Source organism: Meles meles, chromosome 4 (assembly GCF_922984935.1).
Source record: "Meles meles chromosome 4, mMelMel3.1 paternal haplotype, whole genome shotgun sequence".
Taxonomy (NCBI): domain Eukaryota; kingdom Metazoa; phylum Chordata; class Mammalia; order Carnivora; family Mustelidae; genus Meles; species Meles meles.
Window position 1 is genome coordinate 87,704,509 of NC_060069.1, and position 18,168 is coordinate 87,722,676.

Sequence of the window (18,168 nt, forward strand, 5' to 3'; positions counted from 1 at the left end):
TTTTTTATGGAGAGTATTATGTTAATGTAAACTAGAGGGAGAATTTGAATAAAATACATAATGCTGCTCTGATCTTAACTTGAATCTGTTAACTTTATAAATTTCATTTACCCTCAGAAGTAGGTCTACATACTTGGCTTTTTGTATATTGTCTGCCATAATATCTGTAGGTGGGATCACAAAACTGAGTCTGCATTAGCTAGTCCAGTAAGGATCTCAAAACTGGGGCTTTGTTAATTGATTTCTGTCATTAATACCTGTCTAAACTGAGCACAAAACCAGGACAGGACTCTTCAGTTTCTCATATAGATCTAAAATTTTACAACTCTGAACTGACCACAAGCATGAGAACAGCACTATTCAGATTCACCAAATAAGATATAAAGGACATGGAAATAGTAATGAGGCCGTGGAGGAAAAAGTAATAACTAACACACATAGGATAGTCAATACATGTATGTTTACTGTGCAACAGACACTGTTTTAGGGACATTGCATATAGTAACACATCTTATGAAGTGAATTGTATTTTTATTTCTGTTTGCAAATGAGGAAACAGGCATAGAATAATATTAAGTGACTTCCCTAAAGTCACATAGCAAATAAGTAGGGGAATAGAAATTTGTATCTAGGCAGTCTGATTCCAAAGTCCATGATTTTTAGGTGCTTAACGTGCTTTTTCTACACAAAACACATAAAATTTTTCATTGTAAGAGAATTGCATTTTTGCATCTTAGCTGCTCATTTCATTATATTAGAAATATTTTCTTTGATAAGAGTTACTTTTTAGTTCTAGTTTTATATAGATGTTTTGTTTTCTTTGAATTGCCAAATACTAAGCTCAGTATTAAAAATGAGTATTATTTTTAGGATGGTTGACTTTTTCAACTTTAATAATAATACTGTATTTTGTATAGTAAATGCATCTGCATATAAAAGCAAAATGCTTTTAGCAAATTATACATTCACTTGTTAAATTTTCCTTGAAATTTTTTCAGAAGACAAACAGGCAACATAGAAGCATTTGTACTGCATGTATTAAACTGATGTTTTCATATCCCATTTTGTTTTGGTTTGAAAAAATTTGTGTATACTTCTATTTTAGAAGAAAAACTGCTATCCAGCACACTGAAAGCAGTGATTCAGAGGAAAATGAAATAAGTGAATTGCCACAGAAAATGAAAGGTAGTATGAAATGGATTTGATTTGATAATGAGTCTTACATTCTAATTTCCTAGTGTGACTGTTGCTGTATTTCATTTTGTTGTAGGAAAACTGAAAAATGCACAGTCTGAGACTAAAAGAGTAAAAGGTATGTATATAAATCTCAGTATCCATAATCTACACTTAAGGATTACTTAAAGTAAAACTCCATAGGTTTATATTTCTCTAGCTTGGATTCTTTGGTAATAGGTCTTACACTTGATTGTCATTTACACTTATCAAGGGTGGTAAATGAGGCAAGTTGAAAGATTAATTTCAAATTAAAATCTAGTAGAAACTTTAAACAAAGTAATTTTTACTACTTATAAAATGACTCCACTAAAACCTTATGTGAATAAATTATAAACGTAAAAGTTGGGTGGGAGCTCCTTCTTGGTGTTAGTACTGTTCACTTTGTCATATAGATGTAAAAATAACCAATGAGTATCATTACTTTTTCCTATACCTTTAAAACATAACTCTTTCTTTTCTTGTAAACTAGATCATACTGTATTACTAATTAGTTGAGAAATTATATTGTATTTGGAAAATTACTCATTACCACCAGCTGATAATATGAAAATTTGGCAGCCTCATCATTAGAAGTGAAACATTCGTTTCCTTGAAAATATTCTTCCACCTGGAAGCTGAATCACTTTGTATATGGTTGCTCCTGCTTTCACATCTCTTCCTCAAGAGAATTAACACTTTATGACAAGTGACTACATTCCTTTGTTGAGCAGGAATGATATGCTTGTGTCAAGCAATTTTGGTCACCAGATATTTTAGGGTTTTTTGGATAATATACACTCTTGAGATTTGGAGTATGGAAGTATTATTTTTATTTTCTATCCTCAGGAGGTACCTGTACCTCAGCATAGGAGAGAATAAGTTTCCAAATATCTTAATGATTCTGTGGTTTTATTTCAGCAGGATCTTCTAAGGTTAAAGAAGATACAGAGTTTGCATGTGCACTCACTTCATCTACCCCTACAACAAAAAGGAGAATGTTGAAAAAGGGTCAGTAAATTTCATGGTTTTTTAGCTTTTGTTCTTCAACATAAAAATTTTTTAATGACAACAGTTAAGAGAACATGTACAAGAAGTTTAGAAAGTAGAGAAAAGAAAAAGATAATTCCATTTTTCCTGGAAGTGCATGTTTATGTGTTCTCCTAGTATGTTTTCTTATTCTATTTATTTTAGTTAGGTAAAAAAATAGATGGAAAAGAGGTTCTTAACTCATCTGAGTAATAGAAATGTTTTCTTCTAGTGAAGGCCCAGAGCAATTGATGTCTCTTTAAAATCTAATTTATTTGAATTTAATTATAATAAAGATTCAGTTCTTGGTATGAGTAGAATTTGTTTTTCATTTATGAATGTTAGTCATCTTTATTATAATTTTATATTTTGTAGTTCAGAGGAAAACATTGTATAAGAATCTAAATATTTGAGAAGGAAAGAGTTTGAACCCTAAGGTTAAGGAAATACTGGTCTAGTTATTGTATCTCTGTAACTTAGTCTCCTATATCTAACGTGTTAGGGATATACCATGCAGAAGTCTATTTTCATGGAGTTTATGTCTAATGATGGGAAAACATAGACAAGGGAACACATAATTTTAAATAACGGGAATTGTGAATAAAATAAAGGAGGATAGTGAAATAGTGATTGATGAAAGTGTCCTGTTTAAGGAGATGATATTTGACCCAACACAGAATGATGAAAAAAGAGCTGACTTTGGTCTGAGAATCAATTAATTGAATTGAAAATATAGGCATTTCACATAGAATACTCTTGACCCTAATTTAGAAATTTTAAGAAACACGGAATTCTTTTTTGAGGTAAAATTAGAATTCAGATAGAATTAAGTTCATCTCAAAAAGTTCTTTCTTGCAGGCTCATAACATAACTTCTACTATAGTAGAAGAGAAAAACTTTAAAATCATAGCTGTGAAAAAAAAAGTAACCACATTTCTGAAAGAAAAATAGAATAGAAACAAAAATCAGTGAGTGGAGACAGAAATGATAGTACTTTCTTTAAAAAGACACAAAAAGTTATAAAAATTTGATAAAATTCTCCTACATTTTATTTATTTTTTATTTATTTTTTTAAAAAGATTTTATTTATTTATTTGACAGAGAGAGATCACAAGTAGGCAGTGAGATAGGCAGAGAGAGAGTTGGGGGAGGCAGGCTCCCTGCTGAGCAGAGAGCCCGATGTAGGGCTCGATCCCAGGACCTTGAGATCATGACCTGAGCCGAAGGCAGAGGCTTAACCCACTGAGCCACCCAGGCGCCCCTCTCCTACATTTTAAATTATCATGCATCAAAGTACAACATAAACAAGGTGAAAAATGATAAAACTGAAGAAGATATTTCTGGTTAAGTGTAACTTAAACAGAGGATTATTAGTAACCTCAATGTGTAAAAGAAACCTCTGCAAATCATTTGGAAAAAGACAATCCAGTAGGGGAATGGCCACTAAGAATACAAATGCACATTCTAAGGAAAGAAAATGTAAAGAACCAATAAACGTAGGGAAAGCTGTGCAGATAGAGTCAGTCACTGTTAAAAGTCAAATTAAAGGAACAGAGAGATACCATTTCACCCGTTATATTTACAAACATTTAAAAACCTCACAGTGCCATGTATAGGCAAGATTGGACAGCAACAGGAACTCTTATGCACTGTGGATGGAAGTATAAATTACTATGGAGAGTAGTTAGGCCAGATATAATGAAGATAGATAAATCATCTAGATATGTAGAAGGACACATGAAAAAGTAGTTTTCACTGCTGTGTTATTTTAGAAAAATATTGGAAGTAATGTAATACTGTCCAGTAGGGGAATGGAAAATAAAATTATAGTGTGTCCTTTCATAGGCTGCCTGAGTGTTCTTGCAACATGGCAGCTGGTTTTCTCCAAAGGGAGTGGGCAGAGAGAGAGAGGAAGAGAGCACCCAAGACAGAAACTGCATCCTTTATAACTTAATCTCAGAAGTGGTATACCACCACTTTTGCTGTATCCTGTTTGTCACTCTAGTAGAGTGTGGGAGGAAATTACATGAGGTTGTGACTGTACAGATTCCAAAAACTGCATAAAACAGATGCTATCTTAATGAATAACTGTGAATAACTTAAATACGTATCAGGAGATACTCCAAACTTTTCCTTGTATCTCCTCTCAATCATAATTCTCTACTCCCCTTATAAATAATCACTGTCTGCATTTTAGTTGTTTAAAGGGACAAGGTAAAAAATAATAAATTGACAAGGTAAAATCTAGTTCCTGTTAAATCATCATGGCTGGAAACAGTCTATCTACTTCATTTAAATTCTTCCTGTTTACTCTTTTCATGAAGGCATATGTTGTCATCTCTTTATTGACTTCATATATATGAGAATAAAACTAAAGACTGTTTCAACTGATTCATTCTTTTCAGGAGCATCTGCAGTGGAGGGTTCAAAGAAAACGGATGTTGAAGAGAGATCAAGAACAACACTGATCATCTGCCCACTTTCTGTGTTAAGCAACTGGATTGTAAGTCTTCACAGCCTTTTAAAAATATGACATAATTTATATTTTAGTCTTCTATAGTAAAAGGTATTCTGTTAGAGTCATTCATTGGGAAAGACAAGCTTGGTCAGCACGTTAAGTTAAAATAATTGTTAGGTGAATTAGGGTTTTATTTGCTGAATGAAAGTAATTAATTATTTGAAGATTTATAGTAGAGAAGGAAACATCTTTAATTATTACCATAAGATTAGGTTTGTACTTCTTCCTCTGCCATTTCTATTTCTGTCCCACAAGGTAGGAAAGATACATAATTTAAGATTGCTATATTTACAAATTATTGAAAACTCTTTTCTAAGAACTACACTAACTTCTGTGTATATAACAACTTGTAGCATTTACTAAGCTCAGTTTTTCCCTAAGCTCTTTTAATAGATTTTCTCATTTAGTCCTCACAATCATTATTCTCACTTTCTTGGTGATCAAATTGAAACATACAGAAATTAAGTAATTTGCTTAAGATCATCCAGCAAATAAATGATGGAGTTAGGATATAGTCTCCAATATATGATTCTAGAGCCTGTGCTTTTAAGGCTTCTCACCAGAAAACTTTTTTTTTTCCTTCCAGATTGTTTTTCTATTCTAAAATATTACATTGGAATGGAACCTCTTGATGTATTATTTGTAAGGAGCAGCTTGTTTAGGTTTCCTTTCCAGTCTGAGCTTCAAGCTCCATGTTAAAATGAAATAATGGCTCTCTTAGAAGTATTGTGAACAGAAAGACCACTGGACGTGAACTTCTGTTCTTGCCACGTCCAAGGTTATTGCATCTTTCCTGACCTTTCCTCCTCTAATCTCAGAGGTGGAAGAGATCCTAGCCTTTTTAAGATCATTACCTTAGGTCTGTACATTGGATTCCATCTCTTCTCACCTTTGCATTGTATGTTATTTTTTCTTGTCTAGTTAGTCTTTTCCCACTGGCTTTTTCATGAAACATATTTGGATCTTTTTAATTTTTTATTTTTTTTATTTATTTATTTATTCATTCATTCATTCATTCATTCATTCATTCATTGAGGGAACACAAGTAGGGGGAGTGAGAGAGGGAGAAGCAGGCTTCCTGCCAAGCAGTGAGCCCTATATGCGGCTTGATCCTAGGACCCTGGAATCATGACCTGAACCAGAAGCAGATGCTTAACGACTGAGCCACCCAGGCGCCCCAGGATCTTTTTTATTTTTAAATACTTCCTCTTGATTATGTCTCACTTTTAAGTTGCTATTCTTTTCCTTTGCTGTCCTCTTTTGGGGTTTAATTTCCACTTTGTGCTTTTACTTACTATTTAACTTGTAATCTGGCTTCTGCCACTTGTTCTCTAAATTGCTTTGGAAAAGATTAGTAGTTACTGTTTAATTGTCAGATTCTATGCTTCTTTCTTCTTGACTCTTACGTACTCTTGTCTTGTTCTTTTTAAGTTTTTGGTGTATATATTTTTTTTAAATTAACCTTTGATTAGTGTGTCATTTTTCCTCTTAGGACAAGAGTGAGGCTTAGTTCTTTCTTGTTTTTTTTTGGTCTTTTTTTTAATTCCAACAGAAGTATTCTCTTAAGAAATGTAGTGCATTTTGGGAAGGCCAATACTTAGGTACTAGAATGACAGTTTGAGGGTGAGGTTTGCAAGTATTAATGGGGATATAAACAGTAGAACTGTGAGCTTGGTTTGGGATATGTATTTTAAAAATGGGTCATCAGTATTTCATTATAATTTCGTATGTGAAAAACAAAATTTTAGATAATAGAAGCTTCAAAAGGAAACTCCTTGGCAAAGTCCTGACTCAATGAGATTATAGAAAAAACTGATTTTTAAGGATGAGGGATGGTTGGGCTTGTATGGATTCCTGGTCAAGAATTAGAATTTTGTGGGGTGCCTGGGTGGCTCAGTTGGTTGAGCATCTGCCTTGGGCTCAGGTCATGATCCTGGAGTCCCAGACCAGGCCCTGAGTCAGGCTCCCTGCTCAGCCAGGGAGTCTGCTTCTCCTTCTGTCTCTTCCCCTGCTCATGTGCGCATACACACATTGTCTCTTTCTCTTAATTATTTATAAATAAATAAAATCTTTTTTAAAAATTAGAATTTTGCAATCTTTCAATAAGCTGCTCTCTTCCTAGCCTCCAAATAAATGTCATAGCACCCTAGTGAGCTGGCTAGAGAACTACCTTATCATCCTTTTTTTGTCTTTAGATAGGGGAGAGTCCATTTAAAGGTGTAAGATACCAATCCCACTTCTAGCACATACTTGTTCTGGGTATTTGGACACGTTATCTTCCCAAGAGAAAATGAAATAACACATATTTTATTCACACACACACACAAACTGAAGCACAGTGACTAGAAACTCAATACTGTCATTCTTTTTCTCTAGAAAGTTAATTTTTTTCTATTTCAGGTCTAATCCTGCTACAGATTTGTTCTCATTTCAAGGCAGCCCATTGACTCAGTTTTCTCATATTGAATTATTTCTCTTTTTCATCAGATTTCTTAATAAAATCTGTAAGTTTTCACCTTTGCTCTTTCATCCTCCTTCTTAGTATTTTTGCCTTTACTATTTCAGTTATCATTCTCTCTTCAGCCCCCACTAATGGTCTGATTTTTTGCTCCCACCCTCTGTAGAAACTGTGAAGGCCTTCAGGGACCTCATTGTTACCATGTCCAGTGAATTCCCTTTTTCTTTTCCTCTGCTCTTTTATTTTTCTTTTCGTAGCATTTTGTTATGTCTTATTTTATAAGCCATCTTTAAACCTTTGTGTAAAGAAGGGAATGAACATAAATTACAAGTTAAAAAATCAACACTGTATTCCATCTTGAAACTTTGCTATTTCCCCCCTCCCCCACCCAATTTTGTTGCTTCCCCAATTTTCTGACCATTTTTTCTTCCATGGTTTCTATTTAGCCTGCCTTCTTCTCCTCACCCCCACCTTAAAGCATGGTATGTTTTTTGAAACAGGAAAATTTTTAATGAGATCTGCATTTACTTAACAAGATTCAAGAATTTAAAAAGTCTGCCACATTTGCTTTATTTTTATTTTTTTATTTGCTGGAATATTTTAAATTACCCCAGTAAAAACAGGCCCACTGTTTAAATACTGCCATCCTGTAGGTCTGCCCTAACTTCCTTTACTCATTATGTATGTTCTTAGAAAATCTTACTCGTTCCTGTAGCTTCATGTACTATCTGTTGATAACTTTGTTAAGTCCATCTCTCCATTGTATTACAGACCAGTATTTTACTTTTCCTAGTAGGGGCACCTGGGTGACTCAGTCTGTTTTGTCCAGTTCTTGATTTTGGTCAGGTTATGATCTCTGGGGGTCCTGGGATTGAGCCATATCAGTTATGCACTTGGTGGAGAGCCTGCTTGGGATTTATTCTCTTTTTCTCTTTCCCCCTCTCTCTCCCGCTCCACCTATCCCCCCACTTGCACATTCTCTCTCTCTCTCTCTCTCTCTCAAATAAATACATATTTATAAGTAAATAAATAAATATTTCTAATATACATATCCAGTCAAACATTCTTTAGTGTCCAGAGATTTTTAAATGTCTAAAATAATAATTCTATTTCTTTCTCATGTTAAGATTTTATTTATTTGAGAGTATGAAAGCCCGAGCTAGGGGAGGGGCAGACAGAGAGGGAGAGAGAGAATCTCAAGCAGATTCCCTGTTGAGCACAAACCCCCAACATGAGGCTTGGTTCTAGGACCCCAAGATCAGGATCTAAGCCAGCCAAAGTCAAACGTTTAACTGACCGAGCTACCCAGGTACCCCATTTCTTTCTCAATTTTTATACCCCCTTTCCCCTTCTTTTTTTAAACTTCTTTATATCTTTATCATAGAGTTTCTAGGCACTCAAAGTATGAGAGGCTTCTTTGTCTCCCCCCCTCCTTTTTTTAATATCCCATATTTAATTAGTCATCAAGCGCCATTAGTCCCTTTTTCTTGGTTATCTTTTATACCTGTCCTTCCCATTCTTTTCTTACTTCTGGTACATTAGGGCTTTATTTATCAAATCTTTCATATGGTAGGTTCTCAGTTTTATTTTTCTGATATTCTTTTTTTTTTTTTTGTAAAGATTTTATTTATTTATTTGAGAGAGAGAACAAGCACAGAAGCAGTGGGAGGGGAGGGGCAGAGGGAGAAGCAGATTCCTCGCTGAGCAGGGAGCCTGATGCAGGCTTCGATCCCAGGACCCCAGGATCATGACCTGAGGCTGACAGCAGACACGTAACTAACTGAGCCACCTAGGCGCCCCTCTCTGGTATCCTTTTTTATTTTTTTTCCAAATCTAATCATTATTTTTTTTTTTCCCTGCTCAGAATCTCTCAGATTTGAGAGAAAAAGTCAAGTGTTTTAAACAGATCATGTCCTCAGAGAGGGCTGGGACCAGGTCTTATTTTTCTTTTTAGCTTTACTACCTTTCTGTTGATAACCTGGCAAATAGTAAGTCTGTGATAAATGAATGAAAGTAGATACTATGTTTGAATCTCTGCCTACATTCTTGAAAATATTGCTTGTAATTTTGATTTTACGAACTTTACTAACTAGAAGCATTAAATATCCAATCTGTTAAAATACTAAATTTAAAAAATTACAGTTTTAAAGAAATTTGGTTATTTTTCCTCCTAAGAATGAAGTGGCTGCTCATTGGTAGGGCCAAGCAAAATTTATATAATGCATTATTTCTGCATATATATCCATTTTCCTGACAAGAAGATAATAATTAGTATTGTTACTATTGTTATTTTAGCTTAGATTGCAGGAAACTTGATTTTATGTAATTTTAGTAGTTTGATTTGTGTACAGGACAGTAGTTTGTCAAACGTTTATTATTATTTATTTATCTGTTTATTATTCTAAATATTTCTAATTTTCTTCTAGGACCAGTTTGGACAACATATAAAAGCAGATGTGCACTTGAATTTTTATGTTTATTATGGTCCTGATCGTATAAGAGACCCAGCTTTGCTTTCAAAACAGGATATTGTTTTGACTACATACAACATTTTAACTCATGACTACGGAGTAAGTATGCTGAGACTCATATTTCAGAAGTTGAATATAAGAAATATGCTTCAGGTTTCTGAAGTGTTCTAAAATTCAGACTTTAGGCTACCTAGGTTTAAATGGTAGCCCTGCTGTTTCCTAGCTGTGGTCCTTTGAGCAACATACTTCCCAGCCTTGGTGCTTCAGTTTTCTCATCTGTAAAATAGGAGTCAATAGGGCGCCTGGGTGGCTCAATGGGTTAAAGCCTCTGCCTTCGGCTCGGGTCATGATCCTGGGGTCCTGGGATCGAGCCCCACTTTGGGCTCTCTACTCCTTGGAGAGCCTGCTTCCTCCTCTCTCTCCCTGCCTGCCTCTCTTGCCTACTTGTGGTCTCTGTCTGTCAAATAAATAAAATCTTTACAAAAAAAATAGTAAATAATACTTCGTAAACTTTTGGGCATTTAATAATGTATGTATATAGTGCTTAAAGCACTATCTCCCACTTAGTAGGTGTTGATATTAAAGAATAATAACTTGTGTTTACCAAATTACATGAAGTACTATTTTACTTTCCTATGTTTTTAATTCACATGAAACATTTATTTCAGACTAAAGGTGATAGTCCATTACATAGCATAAGGTGGCTAAGAGTGATCCTGGATGAAGGACATGCCATCCGAAATCCGAATGCTCAGCAGACAAAAGCTGTACTTGATTTAGAAGCAGAAAGAAGATGGGTATTAACAGGTAAAAAGGTTATGTTTTTTAAAAAAAATTAATTCTCAAATATGTATCATCAAGTAAGTTTTAGTGAGGTAACTTTGTAAACTTCACATGTATATAAAGTTTGTCCATAATTAATCATGAAAGTCATTTAATAAAGTATTTTGACTTGTTTTTCACGCCTATGCTGTGGCAACATTTGAATTATAGTCAGTTCATGGAACAAATCACTAGACTTTTTTTTTGAACTTTGGAAATTCATTAAACACTTAAATTCTCCAATCAGAATCTCGATTTCTCTGTTTCTTATCTTGAAGCCAGGCCTGTTTGCTACTTGTGACACCTCTACTGGGACATGGGGAAGACAGTGTAAACTCAGATTCATTTTTCCTTCTTGCTAGTACTGCTGATTTAAAATCAAATAAATGTTCTTGGGTAAGGAGAAAGTTGAATTTACTGGACCTATGGTCTTTTTCTTTGTTAGTATGGCAAGTGAGAGCTAAAAATTACAGCAAAACTATATTTTGAGGTTACGTATATGTTTAACAGTGGATTATAGTTACACCTTGATAGTTAATGGGTGTGCCTGGTGCAGAATGCCCATTTTCAACTCTTGTTTCCTCTGATTGGGTGAGATGGGTATTCTGAATGGATACACTATAGAGTTAAAATAGTTTTCTGTTATTTTTAGGTACTCCGATTCAAAATTCTTTAAAGGACTTGTGGTCTCTCCTTTCCTTTTTAAAACTTAAACCATTTCTTGATAGAGAATGGTGGCATAGAACAATACAACGTCCTGTCACAATGGGAGATGAAGGAGGACTTAGGTAAGTAATCTCATGAAAACTGATTTATATGGGCAACAAATAACTGTAAGCAGCTTGAACCAATTGTCACTTTGATTATTATTTTAACTTCACTGTTGGCTTTCTTCCAAGAGTGTTTATAGCTTAATGTCTTTGGCTCTCAGAGCCTAGTGATTCTTGTTTGGGGATACAAGGATTTCTAACTACCACTAAAACATAAGCCTTCCCTTTCTTTGATTTTAGTCAAACAGAAGGGAAAGGCAGAGCTTTATAGTCTTTGTGTGTTGCTGTTGCCCTTGAAATCACCATTAATCGATTAAACAATGATAGGAAAAACTGTATGGTCTGAGGATCTAATGTGCATTAAATTTTCACAACTTATGTAGCTTATATAGTGGTAATTGAATGGTATGGCATACACTGGCATCCATAAGCGTTTAAGAAAGAAAGTTGTTTCTCATGGAGACAGATAAATGAAATTTAGCTTGGTATGGTAGCCATTTCACAGAGTACTAGGCTAATCTGTGGCGTAAGGTTTTTGCCCAGAGCAGTGGTTTTTAGAGTTTGGGATCCATTAGCAGGTCATAAAATCATTATAAAGATGGCATCAAGCATTATAAAAGAAAATGAAACAGTAGAAGATTTAAAGAAATTTAATTAATCTTCACACGTAGCATTATTTTGTGAAAGGTTTCTGTTATATGTGTATGTGTTTATATATATATATTTGCTGGATGGAATAAAATGTGTTTCTTATTGTGGTTATAGTGAAAAAGGTTCAACAGCCACCAACCTAGTTTACAGAACTGTCTGCTTGATTCTCAGAATCAACTATGTAAATTCTAATTTAAGAAATTGTATTTATATTTAAGTGTTAGGAAAAACCTTTCCTTAAAAACCTTTCTTTCCATAAAGAACTGATGTGCCTCCTTTTTTTCTTATGTTGAGAAGGGAGTGTAAAGGTTGTAGGACCTAGAAGTCATTTCTCCCTCTTCTGAACTGTCACATCATGTTTGAATTTTTTTGGCATCTTTGTAAAAATTATTTTTGTACTTTGGTTTTTATATTACTGAAAAATCTTTTTGAAGGTAAGAACTTTCCACATATTTGTTTTATGATATTTAGAATAATGCCTTGTACTTTGTGTAGGTACTTAAGAATGAATGAATGAATGTTGAATATTAGGTGATGTAGTTGACAGAAGAGAGAAATAAGTTAGTGAATAGAAGAAAAACAAGGAGAAGTTAAGAAAAATAAAGACAGGATAAAAGAAGAATAAATTGTGACAGGTATTGAATTGAGGGCAATGAATGCATTATTGTTATATTTTTCTATTGGTAGAATATATGTCTGATTATCAGATTGGATAAGACTCAAAGGAAATTTTTTTTAAAAAACTTTGCTTTTAAAATAGTAGTAATATATTAAATATTCTTTTTTGTTCTTGTTGAATCAACTTATATAGAAATAAAAGGTTATGCAATTATTTATTTTATTTTGACTTAGGCGCTTACAATCTCTAATTAAAAATATTACCCTAAGAAGAACAAAGACAAGCAAAATCAAAGGAAAACCTGTTTTGGAGTTACCAGAACGTAAAGTATTTATTCAGCACATTACACTTTCAGATGAAGAGAGAAAAATTTATCAGTCTGTGAAAAATGAAGGCAGAGCTACTATTGGAAGGTACGGAAAAAAGAAAGCTATTTTAGAAAATAATTATTTTCTTTCCAATTTAACTGAATAGTATTTCTTAGAAATGTTAGGAAAGTCTGAAGTATTCAGAAAGATAACTTGCCTCTTGATTTCAATTCCTTTTTACAAATTAGTTGAAGTAAATGAAATAGTATTATAATTTACAGGTGAGTAATTCCTTAAGTTAGGAAAAATTAAAAGTTTACATGAAGTGGCAAGTTCTGAGTGGCTAGTGAGAAGACCTTGCTTGCTTCTATTCCTGGCTGTCTATTATGGGAGTAGATAAAAACATTGAGAGAAGTATATATAGCGGGAGATAATAAACCTATTTAAGGAACAAAACCTTGGGGAATGCCCATATTTAAGAAATAGGAAAATAAAGAGAAATTACCGTAGAAGATTCTGTGAAGAACAGAATTAGGAAAAAAAGTAAACTGTTGGGAGAATCCCATGAAAGCATAGTCAAGAAAGAGGGAATGGTTAGTAGTATCACATGATGCAGAGACTTAGAAAAGGCTGTTTAATTTGGTGATTCAGAAGTTACTGGTGTAAACTCTTAGCATAGTTTCACCAGAATACTGAGGTATGTACCACAAAGAAGTAGCAGCTGTAGGTAGGGTGAGAGCATTTTTCATGATGTTTGCAGAAGGAAGAAGAAAGTAAGACTGGTACATAGGATTGATAGTTGATTGCTCTGTCAATATTTTTGCATTTTATTTGGGTTAACTGCCTTGAGGAGAGACCATGGAAGAGAGTACAGATAGAGAAGAGAATAAAGCACATTGGTGGAGAAAAATGAAGCCTAATGGGTGGTAAAGAGTACAGTCAGTGAAATATGAGGCAAGGGTATCTACAGGGAAAGGTGATGGGAAGTTGAGGAAGATCACGGGATTTACAGCCATTCTAAAAAGTTGTAAGGTTCTTAATGTGGTGGATAGGCTTATGTAGTATTGAATATATGTAGAAGTCAATATGACTTTCCAAACAGCACATGAAATCTTGGGAATAAGAATTGATGAAGTAGATAATAAAGGGATTGAGGATTGGTAGAAGGTGAGAAATTCTAGTTGAGGCAAGAACATGTTTGATGTGAGTGCCCATGCACCAGAATGAGTAGGAGAGCAGTGAAGGCAGAACAAGGCAGAGAAAATAGGGGAATCTTCGAATTTAAGAACTTCACTGGAATACAAAGCAAGTTTAACAGGAATTAGATTGAAAAAGCAAGTGATCACTAAGCAAGTGATTTTGTAGTTCAGAATCTTTCAGTGGTGTTTGAAATTTCCTTCATATTCATTCTGTCAACCAAAATGTAATATGTGCCTGTGTAACACATATTGGGATATAGCATTAAAAAACAGACAAAAATCTCTACCCTCAAGGTGTTTATGTTTTAACAGAGGGGAATTTTATTTTTTAAAAAATAAAGTTTGATGGAAAAAAAAGAGAAAAGGAATGGGAAATGGTGAAACTGTTTTAATTGGGTTTAATGGTGAAACTGTTTTAATTGGGTATTCACCGAAGACCTTACTGAGAAGGGTCTATGTGGGAAAAGATCTAAAAAGAGTGGAGTTAGGAGACATTTCAAGCAGAGGGCGCCACAAGTGTAAAGCCTCTGAGTTGAAAGAATATTCAGTGAGCTTGAACAACAAAGAGGGAAGTGTTGGTGAGTAATATGAGCAAGACGTCAGAGATTGGAGTGGGAGTACATGACAGTTTCATAAGGCATTGCACATATTTCAAGGACTTTGGATTTTCCTTTTTATTAGGTTAGAAAACTTAGAAGGGTTTTAACCCAGGAGAGTGACATAATCTTATTTATATTTTAAAAGGATCACTGGCTACTGTGTTAAGATTGATATTCTAGGAGTAAGGGCATAAATAGGGATAACTGGTAATAAAGAGATCACGATGTTCACTACAGTAGTAGTAGTGATGAAGGGGGTGAAAGACAGCTGGGTTCTGTTATAGTTTGAAGGCAAAGCCAGCAGAACTTGCTGACTGATACGGTATGGGGAGTGAGAGAGAGGAGTCAAAGGTAACAGCATGGTTTTTCCCATGAGTGTGACTGGAAGGTTGGAATTACCTTTGCAGAACTAGGTCTATGGGAGAAACAGTTTTTTCAGGGAAGATCAGAAGTTCAGTTTTGGACCCATTGATTTCATGATGACCTCTGAGATTTCTAAGTGGAGATGTCTTGTAGTTAGATACAAGGTTAGAGTTCATGGGAATGTTCTTGATGTAAATTTGAAAGTCACCTGTGTATAGATGGTTAGTTAAAGCATGAAACTGGATGAGATCACCAAGAATGAGTGAAGTTGGAGAACAGGTCTAACAAAGAAGACAGGAATGGCTGGTGAGGTTGGAGGAGGCTTCTGCTCTAATTATCTGGTACTCAAAAGAGATTTGTTAAACTGAAGTGCTGAGTATTATTGTAATAAGTGACCATGCCAGGGAATAGCCTGTTTGTAAAGGTTATTCTGTTTGAAAAGGTTGAGAAGAATAACTCTATTGAAACCTTAGAAAATAAGTCATTTTTATTCTCTTTAATATGTAGTACATTTAGTAACACTTACTGAACACTTTTTAGGTGTTAATGCATTCATTTAAGTGCTTTATATGTGTTTTTTAAAGATTTTATTTATTCAGGGGCACCTGGGTGGCAGCTCAGTTAGGTGTCTGCCTTCAGCTCTGGTAGTGATCCCTGGGGTCCTGGAATTGAGCCCTGCGTTGGGCTCCTTGCTCATCCAGGAGCCTGCTTTTCCCTCTTCCTCTGCCTGCCACTCCCTCTGCTTGTTCTCTGTCTCTCTCAAATAAATGAATAAAATCTTAAAAAAAAATTTTTTTTTTGTTTATTTAATGCAAGTGCTAGTGGGGGGTGGGGCAGAGGACAAGGAACAAAGAATCTCAAGTAATCCTCTGGGAACAGAGCCTAACACAGGATGGATCTCAGGACCCTGAGTCATGAACTGAGCTTAGACCTGAGCTTAAGCCAAGAGTTGGACACTTAACGGATTGAGCCATCCACGAGCCCCCTAAGTGCTTTTATATGTATTAGTTAACAATAATCTTAACAAAGTCAGCATAAGGATTACCCACATTTTAAAGATGAATCTGAAGCACAGAGCAGTTAAGAAACTTGTACTGTGTCACACAGCTGGTGAATGACAGCTGGTATTTAAATTCAGGCAGTTTGGTTCTAGAGTTATAAGTTCAACCTTTATATTATATTGCTCCTTTGTATTGTTGAATATTTAGAAGTAATTGTTGTTGACATAGTATTACTAATATGTGTATGATATATATACTAATCATATACTAATATTACTAATATTATGTGTGTATATATACACACACACATATATATACACACACACATATAGATATATTACTTACCATAATCCAGACACTATTCTAAGTATTTTCCATGTATTAGCTTCTTTTAATACAACAGTCCTATGAGGTATGTATTATTACCATGCCACCATTAAAGATGAAGAAGCTGAAGACACAGGTGCTGAAGACACAGGTTAAGAAACCTACCCAAAGCTTCACAGTTAAATTGGCAAAGCCAGGTTCTGAACTCAGCCTAGCTCTAGAGTTTGTGCTCCTAATCATTAAGCTGTACTTTTTCGATTGCTTTAATTAAGTATGTGATAGACTTAGTATATAGTTTTTGAATCATCCATTCTTCCTTCAGAAGCCTGTACTGTCATTGTTCTGGTGTACTTCTATTGAAAACCCTGATTTTATTTATTTATTTATTTATTTATTTATTTGATAGAGATCACAAGTAGGCAGAGAGAGAGGGGGAAGCAGGCTCTCTGCCAAGCAGAGAGCTCAATGCGGGGCTTAATCTCAGGACCCTGGGACCATGACCTGAGCCGAAGACAGAGGCTTTAACCCACTGAATCACCCAGGCGCCCCAAGAAAACCCTGATTTTATTTTAATGTTTTTCTTTAAACTCTAGCAATTTGACCAAGACCTCTCTCTCTTGATTTTTTTTTCTGGAAATTTGATGGGAAAAAAAGCATTTTAAATTTTAAAAAATTTAAATCTGGGGGCACCTGGGTGGCTCAGTGGGTTAAGCCGCTGCCTTCGGCTCAGGTCATGATCTCGGGGTCCTGGGATCGAGTCCCGCATCGGGCTCTCTGCTCAGCAGGGAGCCTGCTTCCCTCTCTCTCTCTCTCTCTCTGCCTACCTCTCTGTCTACTTGTGATCTCTCTCTGTCAAATAAATAAATAAAATCTTTAAAAAAAAAAAAATTTAAATCTGGATTCCAGCCCACCCCCCGCCCTTTCCTATCAAGTTTTCTTTAAATGTTTTCTTTTCCATTATTTTATCTTCATGTGTGTTGGATGTTCTTTATTCCAAAGGTAAATTTTTTATTCTTATGTTTTTGTTTTACTTTTTATCTCTTACGTTTCCCACATTTTTTACAGTGGTTTGTCTCTTTTATGCTGGTTTCAGTGTGGCTTTGATTTTTCTGATGGTTCACTTTTCTCTTTTACACTCCTGAGCTGTACAACCTCATTTTTCATCTCTGTTGTTTTGCTGTGATGGTAAATCATGGCAGTATCCTTGCTCATAATTTTTATTTGCTTTATGGCAGCATTTTTTTGATGAATATTCTTTCACTGCCATCTGTTCTCCGCTGCTCTTTGCTGATTACTTACATTTGAGTATCTTGAGTTCTGGCTTAGTTATTTGCAAGAGGTTAATATGAATGGGGTGAGGAGGCATAGCTGTGTCCCAGACTAATAGGAAGTATCCTTGTTAATTATGTCTCAGGGTTATAGCTGAGTTGTTTCAGGTTTTATTTGTGCTTACACAACAAAGATCAGAAGCTGTAGGGTTCCTTATTTTTTTTTTTTTTTTTAAGATTTTATTTATTTATTTGACAGAGAGAGATACAAGTAGGCAGAGAGGCAGGCAGAGAGAGTGAGAGGGAAGCAGGCTCCCTGCCGAGCAGAGAGCCCGATGTGGGACTCGATCCCAGGACCCCGAGATCATGACCTGAGCCGAAGGCAGCGGCTTAAACCACTGAGCCACCCAGGCGCCCCTGTAGGGTTCCTTATAATGTGGACTCTGGACTCTAGTGCCCATAATCTTTCCTGAAAACACAGTAGGTTTGCTGTGTTTCCTTATTTAGCTTGCCTTCTCGCCTTGGTGTAAAATTTGTCCATGGAAGTTCAGAC

At 35.1% G+C, this 18,168-nt stretch overlaps 1 protein-coding gene across 6 annotated transcripts in view; it reads left to right on the plus strand.

Moving 5' to 3' along the window:
• HLTF (helicase like transcription factor) overlaps positions 1–18,168 on the plus strand; it is a 55,571-nt gene that overhangs the window by 25,125 nt on the left and 12,278 nt on the right. For 4 of the 6 annotated variants that reach the window (XM_046002675.1, XM_046002676.1, XM_046002677.1 and 1 more), the window contains exons 11-18: positions 1,106–1,185; positions 1,271–1,312; positions 2,134–2,223; positions 4,647–4,744; positions 9,644–9,787; positions 10,357–10,495; positions 11,163–11,298; positions 12,784–12,963. In XM_046002675.1, the coding sequence (XP_045858631.1) occupies positions 1,106–1,185; positions 1,271–1,312; positions 2,134–2,223; positions 4,647–4,744; positions 9,644–9,787; positions 10,357–10,495; positions 11,163–11,298; positions 12,784–12,963 (909 nt within the window). The remainder of the gene's footprint in view (positions 1–1,105; positions 1,186–1,270; positions 1,313–2,133; positions 2,224–4,646; positions 4,745–9,643; positions 9,788–10,356; positions 10,496–11,162; positions 11,299–12,783; positions 12,964–18,168) is intronic. The other 2 variants (XM_046002678.1, XM_046002680.1) reach the window with 1 other exon arrangement.